Below are 8,470 nucleotides of genomic sequence, written 5' to 3'. Positions count from 1 at the left end.
TCCCTGTTAAGTGCCCCGTGCCCCCTGAAGTCATAATCAACTCTGCCTATACAGCATGCTTCTAAAAACTTTAAAAGTACAGGATGCGTTAGCCGTACAGTAAGAACCGTCCTCCCGTCTACATTACATTACTCTGTTGCTCGTACAGCAGCTGGGGGCCTCCCCCATTATCAGCAACCTATCCGACCGTGATCCGGGTGTGTGGCTCCGCCTATAATGAGTATACAGGCCACGCCTTCTTTGGCTCATCGCACTAGTCACTCAGCCAATGAGCGGGCAGATGGCATTCCGGTGTGTCACATGGTGGCGAACAGTTTCCGCGGCGGAGAAGCGGATGGGGTGACACTGACAACTGCAGCTGCTGCCATGGTGGTAACACGTGGTCTGGGAGCGCGGGAAACGAAACGGTGGTAACCGGATGGTGGGTGCTGCGCCTGCAGAGCGGCTTGACGAGCAGCAATATAAAATGTAGCCAGATGGTAGTCTGCAGTGTCCCGTCAGGTACAGGCTAGGCTAAAAAAAAAATTCAAGATGCGCTGGTGTGTGTATATATATATATATATATATATATATATATATTACTGATAGCAGTCACAGCGATAGAATATACTATTGAAGTTTCTGCACTGAAGATAAAGTTGTGCGTGTGAGGGAAGATATTTTCCTGAGACTGTCATTAATCGCTCAAGGGGGCCCATTTATCAAGGAAAGCGATCAGGGCATCAGGGCAAGCCAGTAACGCCCCTGATAGCTTTGCAAAGAGTGATCTCTTCTGCCAGATGTATCATCCGGGACATGGGCTTCCAAAGGATCACGTCCCTGCCGACATCTCTGGAAAGTGGCTGGCCACTGCAGGGGGTGGTGTGCACGCGCAGTACTGTGGACTGCACAACCGCCATCCCGTGGACTGCACAACCGCCATCCCGTGGACTGCACAACCGCCATAGGGGGGATATTCAATTAGGCTGCGAAAAGTCGGAAACTGCGATAATTTATCGCAGATGACGTCATTTTTGCCTATTTCAATTATCCCCGTATTCAATTTCAAAGACTTTTAACAGGTTCGAAAAGTCTTTGAAAAAAAAACGGGGGATAACTTTTCACCATGTTTTACATGGTGAAAAAAAAGTGCAGAATTGGGGCTTAGGGTTGCAGGCTTTAAAAAAATAGCTTGCACCTCTGGGAATGTCATTTAAAAATGAACTGTAACATAAAAAAATAGGGGAAACAGTGTTTAAAAATAGGGAGATAGGTTCAGGGCTATTCTGTAAGTATGTGGCATCTGTTTTCTAGAATAGACTATTAGTGGCAGGTGCATTATTGCAGAATTTTTTAAAAATTGCTTTAGGGACTTAAAAATTTTTCATGTACCCCAAATTTGATGGGACCACTTAAAAAAACGAAAAAAAAAACCCTTAAGTGCTCTTCTATATCACTTCTTCAATGTCCGGAAAAAAACACATGCCTCCGCTATTTAAAACCCCAACTTTCTTCTGCAGGCAAAAACGGGGGTACCCATAGTGATCCCCCATGTCTGGACATCTTTAGGGGTGTCCTACAATTTCCCAAAAATTTCCGTTTTTTTTCGTAGATCCCAATTCGCCGGGTTCCGTTTTCGCTCATTTCAAATTGAATAGACTTTTCGCTCACTAATTGAATACGGGTCATAGCCTTGGAGGCTAATAGAGCGCTGTGTAGCCCATATGCTACAGTGGCTAACACCACCTTCAGATGACCTTGGCTGCGGGGGCCAGTATCTGGAATGCATCGCTTTCCAGATATTGATAAATTTGGCAGCATCACTTCCCCCATAGAAACCTATGGGGGAGGCGGCTGCCGTTGGCAATGGAGGGATCACTGCAGGTATTGGAGATACCTGCTGCGGTCCCTCATTCATACATACGGGGGATACTTAGTATTTGAGGTAAACCCCTGACGGATGTTTTCGTGGATTTTACCTCAAATACACTTTGATAAATGGGGCCCAAGGACACAGTAGGCTACCACCAGACTGCAATAGCTTACAAAGGCAACGGAGCAATAAATCACTTTCTGTCAGCAAATGGAAATATATATACTGTATATACACAATGTGCTTCGTTTTCCTTCATGCTTAAACCATCATGCCCAATATCTCCAGTGGGATCCTCATGTTCACATCCAACACCAAAATCCTACAGAAAATGCATCTGCTGGCATGTGCTTTATGTCATATTAGGCTGATTCTGCTCACAACCTATGGAGGTGCAGAATCAGCCTATAACTGGCCGATATTCGGCTTCCACTTCAATTACATGACTCCTTATGATGAGGCTTTAAAGAAACTTAGGGGTGTATTTACTAAAGTGAGAGTTTTTAGAAGTGGAGATGTTGCCTATATCAACCAGTGAGATTCTATCTATTATCTTCTAGAAGGTGCTAGTTAAATGTTAAATAGAATCTGGTTGCTATGGGCAACATCTCCATTTCTAAAAACTCTCACTTTAGTATATATACCCCATAGACTCTTCCACTTTTGGGTATAGCGTACAAGGGCGGCCCATAGGGAGGGATGGGATGTAGTCAGGATGCCAGCGGTCGAAATGCCGACTGCCAGAATCCTGTCACTGAAAGCCCGGCATGGGTCTAAATACCGATGCCTATAATTAGCCCCACGCCCGGCATATCAAACGTAGCCTCTTCTACTTTTGGTAATAGCGTACCAGGGCTGCCCATATGGAGGGACGGGATGTAGTCAGGATGCTGGTGGTCGGAATGCCGATCACCAGAATCCTGACACTGAAAGCCCGGCTTGGGTCTAAATACCAATGCCTATCATTAGCCCCACGCCGAAATCACGATGCCCGGCATACCGAACGTAGGTTAGCCGTGCGTCACGAATGGTTAGCCGCAGGGGGAAGGGGAGAGGGGGGGTTAGGTTTAGGCACCCCCCACGGGAGGGTTAGGTTTAGTCTAGGGGAAGGGGGGGGTAGGGTTAGGCACCACCGGGGGGAGGTTAGCGGTAGGCACCACCCCTAGAGTCTTAGTCACCCCCAAGGGAGGGTTAGAGAGGAGAGGGGAGGGTTAAATATACTTACCGGTCGGGATTTTGATCTGTCGGGCTTCCAGGGTCAGGATTTGAACCGACAGCTTTTTCATACCCAACCCTGGAGGGACACATCATACTTTCCTACTCTCCTGGAATTGTGGGAAAGTCTCTGAGGCCCATCTCTGCCACCCACTTCCCAAGTGAAGTGGCTGGCTCAGACAGCTTGATGATACAATTCTCACTAAATTGTGTCACCATGGCCGACTCCACCTCTTTATATTGTCGGTAATCGCAACATTGTATAGGCTGGGACGCAGTCATGGTGTCACGCCTCCCCTGCACCACCCACATAGCTGCATACTGCCAAAGCCAGTCAGTGTTCATTTTGTCCAAAGCCAGTCAGTGTTCATTTTGTTTAGTAGGTAAGAGGAAGCTCAGGGGCAGCCATAACTCTTAAGGTGCGTACACACTAGGCGATCAGGAAAGACAGTACGATTACGACATCGTAATCGTACCGTCGTTCCTGATCCCCTGTAGTGTCTGCACTGAATGATCAGTCGTTCAGTGCAGGCACTGTCCATCATTCCTGAACATGCCAATCTGTCGTTATCGGCAGATTGTGCTGCATGTTCAGGCGATGGACAATGTCGGAAAAGACCAGCGGGAGTGCGCATCGCTGGTCGTTTCTGACATAAAAGTGCACGATTTGTGCACGATTACTGAGCAACTGCACGATTACGATGTCGTAATCGTGCAGTCGCTCAGTAATATTGCCCAGTGTGTACCCACCATTAAGGGTGGCCTTGCTGAAAACCGTTTGTGTAACTGCCATTCCCTCCCAATGACATACTGGGACTTGGAGTTCTTCACATCAGCTGGGAAAAGGTTAACTCTCTGCAAAGGGTTCGGATCCTGACTAACATGCTAGCTGATGCAGTTAAAGGGGGAAAGTAAATCATAGAGGCCAACCTTTATAGTACAGTCTTGTTGATTGTTTTGCCATAAGTGGTGGAGAACCGATAGTTATCCGCCATTAATGGCAGAGTCTTGCAGCGTTTTTTATGTGTGTGTGGGGGGGGGCCTTTGACTCACCACAAGTCGAGTTCTGCCTCCAGCAGCTGAACTCATGTCTGTCTATGATGTAAATCATTGATGGTTTCCTGTCAATAGTTTCCTGCCTTTAATGGTAGACTCGTTGATGGCCATCACTATACTCCTACCGCCTTTCAATTTCTGTTACCTTAAGCTCCCAAGAGAAGCTAAACTTGAGAACTCAAGAACAGAGGGACCTGGAGCCAAGTGGTGCCCATATAATTAATAAGAACTGTAGAGAGAGATATAGATATATGTATGTGCATATTTTTTTTTTTTTACTACTCATTTGTCTAAGTCACCCCAAGCATGCGCCCTGATTGTGTTCATACAGAGTCGCAGTAGCAATTTCAGACGCATGCAGACAGAAGCGTAGTTAGAATTGTATTGGGTATTCCTAGGTGTTGGCATGGAGGTGGCTATTCAGACACACAGAGATGGTCAATCCTATGAGTGTGTCATGGGAGTGTTGCTGAAGTGCTTGCGTACCCAGACATTTAATTGCTCAAATTTAAATTTTGAGGCCATAGAAAATCCTCACTAGTAAGGGGCTGGTACAAGTTTTGATGGTACATCTGATGGTGGCATCTAAAGATGCACCAAGCATGATTGCAGCGTCTGGAGATGCTCAAAGTGGGCGTCTTATTCCTTGCACAATCATATGCATCACTACACAAGGGAAGGGCTTGTTGCATCAAGTCGTAGACGTGCAAACACACGGTCGCCGCTGCATCTGACTCAGAATCTGGCCCTATCTGTCTTTGCAAGAACAATTAAGAGACATAACAGAATTTACCCAACATTAGCCTTTATAATTGTGCTTCAATTTAAAATGTGTGTCACTTATGGATAACTCCTCCCGAAACTGAATAATATTGAAAACTACTTAGGTGGGTATGGGGTCTAAAGTCAGTTGGCAGATGAAGCAAGGACATGTACTATTACAGTCATCTGAGGGGAACATAACAATATTCAGTATTATGGTATAACTAATTGAATTCAGGCAAGGGTCGAGTTATTTTTTAATGGGTACACGTACTGTATAAACAGACCAGATACCGGAGGACATTATAAAAACTGGTCCAAGGAAATAGGGTGAGTATTGCAGATGCTGGATTTTTTTAATGCAGTTTAGAAAGTAAAAGAAAACACCTAATTAGTTGCTACTTTTTCCTTTGGGCACATTTTCAGATATATCCCCCAACATATCTCAAACGTATTCCTGAATACATCCATCTGAAACATATTCTCAGTTGCTATTTTAAAATTTTGGTCCTGATTGGATTTACGTTCCTTTCCATAGATCCCATTGAGTTCCTGAAATGTAAAGCTTGTACAATGGTTCACGTTGATCACCTGGTTCAGTTTCAGTGTCCGAGTGGTGGTCTGTCCAGATGTAAAGCCCAGGTCATATACTGGAACAAACATGTATATGTATGCAATGGTAGTAGATTTGTGTATGTCTTCAGCATGGAGAAGAAGCAAATTACGGTAAGATATTTTGCATTCTATATACTTATAAGCAGTGTAGCTTATAACCATGTTTAAAAAAATAATAGTTTTATATCAATAAGGCCCCCCTCATAGCTAGACTGAACGGTTACCGGCTGCTGTTGATGGACAGCAGGAACTATACAGCTCTGCACGATTTTGTATTGAATGCTGCACCTGCTTGTAAGTTCAATACACGCTTTTAGAGCCTGCTAAACGCCTTCAGCACCCATATCCATAGCCCAAAATAATAATGTAAACTAATGTTTTTTTAGCGCATACATATATATTTTTTACAAATATTCACTTAGCTTTGTGCTAATTTCCCAGTTGCCTACAGTATTCAAAAGCATTTATGCTCAGCACAATATAACCTAGGGTGCCCACACACACACAGCGCTTTTTTTCCCGATCTGGCCGATCCCGACACATTGGAACGACAGATCGGGTAAAAAATGCCCAAATCGTGAGTCCCCACTCACGATCACGATGCGATGCGCGCCCCCGCAGGTCGCACATCGCATCTTCAGATCTGCCGTGCAGTATGGCAGATCTGACAATCTAGGACACAATGCACTGTAAAAATGTCTGGCTGCAGGAGATCGTATGAAGATTGGACAGCATATCGTGTGTTGATCGTGTGCTGAGCTGCCGGGGAGAATTTCAAGGGAAATCGGACACATCGTCGGATCGTAAGTATATCGGTATATGTGTGTGGGCACCCTTAGTTCTGTGGGTGTGCTCAGTAAGTAGTCACAGGGAAACTTTAAGAACACATATGCAACACTCCCAAGTTTAAGAAAAACAAGAACCTTCTAGGGTTTCACTGCTTCCTCCTCCATCACTGAAGAATTTAGGATGGGAGCATAGATGTAATAAAATGTGCACTTTTTTTTATTCTTGGTCACACTTCAATATCTTTTTCTTCATTTTTTTTTTTTTTTTTTCAGGCTGCGTATTTATTTCCTTCCAAAACTCTTCATATGGAACTTGTTACGTGCACAAACCAGCTGTATGTCCTGTGTGCCCAGCGTGGATTATACCTTTTGGAGTGCGATGATCAAGGGAGGTGAGCTGACATAAGTACATCCATAAAGCCCAACTCCCATTTAAACGGTTATGTAATGCCTTCATGCAGACTTTGGTCTGACATTGAGACCGCTTTTTGATTTAAGTGGAACTGAGCCTGAAAGATATATTTTGATGTGTTGTAGAAGAGGACTAACTGCACTATTTGCCTTTTCCTTAAATGTCAGAACATCTTATATACAACATTTATCTAGAAATTCTGGACAGTTGATAAATGTTGTGAAGAGAAGGTCACTTGGATGATGCAATAAAGTAGCAAATTTAAATGTCAGTTTGGCTTATTTTACATATCAGGCTAAACTAAAACACTGTTTCCACATTACCATCTTCAGCCTTTGGACATGCTAAGATGGTGTCTTCCTGACTGGTACTTTTCTGTATACCGTAATTGGTTAGACATTACATTATGTGGTCTTGCAAATAATAATTGCACATTTTCCAAATTTGATGAGATGAAACAAACAGTCAGGTTGCCCAATGACCTCCATGTGTAAGGACATCCCCCTGAACTTAGGGTGGGAGACGCTGACTTTCTGTGCATTGTGATTGTGGGTCACACCTGAATACTGGATCTAATAAATTTGGTGCTTCAAGTGTTATGCTGGCCATACACTAGTGCAATTTCGGGCCGATTGCCCAATTTTCAACGATGAATCATGTGGAAATCATGTAGCATTTAGGTAGGAATAAGATTCGGTGAGCGCTTCCGCAGCTCTTAAAACGTATCGTATGATCAGATGTGCAGCCCATCATATCTATCGTGATCGTATGCAGATCGTGCCGTGTATTTGCGCATGCGATGCATCGTGAGTCCGACCATCAGAGTGGCGTCATTTGTTAAAAAAAAGGACTGATGCACGGGTGAGAGAGATCCGTGATGCATGCATCTGTCTTTAATAAAATAAACACAGATGCAGGTATGGTACAGTGAGAACCATCATTGCATCTGTGAAAAAAAAAAAAAAATATATATATATATATATATATATATATATATATTTTTTTTTTTTTAAACGGTCCTCTTGTCCCTGTAGGCATCCTGGTCTTGATAAAACAAAAAAACGGGGGTGGCTTGCTGGGACCTGCATTTCTACTTGCAAAGACAATGGGTCTCATTCAGACTCGCTCGCAAGCGTGTCGATGGTTGTGCATTGTGCACGCGCGGCGTGCGCAAGACCCGTAGCGAGTAAGAAATTCAAGGGAAATCATAAGATGAATCTTATCCTTTGCTGGTCGTACTAGTGTATGGCCAGCATAAGGCAGGATTGCGCACAACCTGATTGTTCATTAATTGGGTTTAATGACCAAACTGTACAGTATATAGACAGCTTTAAAGGAACAGTAAAAATACTCCAAAAAGTTAAACTATATTTGATGTTTTCTGTCTTTTATGATATATTAGAAAAGTGCTTGTTATCTCCTGGTCAGTGAATGTTGACCTTTGTCTTAGTGTATAGAGCTGTGGAGGATCTGACACGTTTTTTTGGGGGGACGGATTAGCGATGTGACAGAGCATCTTGTGATCGGGAAGACAAAACTATTCTCTGCATAAACATTCAAGGAAAGATAAGACCATGTTGTTTTCCCTTTACTTCCAGCATGGCATAAACATTGTTTAGAATTAGATGTTTATTTACCCTGGATGTTTTTTAAAACACTGCATCACATCCTTCCCTTTGTAAAGTGGAGATACATTATTGTTTTCCTTGACAGACAAGTTCCTTAGATAGGCTTCACTATATACAGTACATTGTACAGACTGAATGAAAC

At 43.6% G+C, this 8,470-nt stretch overlaps 1 protein-coding gene across 4 annotated transcripts in view; it reads left to right on the top strand.

The window, feature by feature from the left end:
• Nucleotides 1–272: 272 nt before the first annotated feature.
• The window catches only part of FAAP100 (FA core complex associated protein 100), a 28,371-nt gene continuing 20,173 nt past the window's right edge, over nucleotides 273–8,470 (top strand). For 2 of the 4 annotated variants that reach the window (XM_088474457.1, XM_088474445.1), the window contains exons 1-3: nucleotides 273–501; nucleotides 5,424–5,611; nucleotides 6,562–6,680. In XM_088474457.1, the coding sequence (XP_088330583.1) occupies nucleotides 477–501; nucleotides 5,424–5,611; nucleotides 6,562–6,680 (332 nt within the window). In that variant the 5' untranslated portion in view covers nucleotides 273–476. The remainder of the gene's footprint in view (nucleotides 502–5,423; nucleotides 5,612–6,561; nucleotides 6,681–8,470) is intronic. The other 2 variants (XM_088474453.1, XM_088474450.1) reach the window with 2 other exon arrangements.

Source organism: Taudactylus pleione, unplaced genomic scaffold, assembly GCF_031769625.1.
Source record: "Taudactylus pleione unplaced genomic scaffold, aTauple2 ptg000016l, whole genome shotgun sequence".
Taxonomy (NCBI): Eukaryota; Metazoa; Chordata; class Amphibia; order Anura; family Myobatrachidae; genus Taudactylus; species Taudactylus pleione.
The sequence above is the reverse complement of the archived record's forward strand: the minus strand, read 5'-3'. Positions and strand labels throughout refer to the sequence as shown.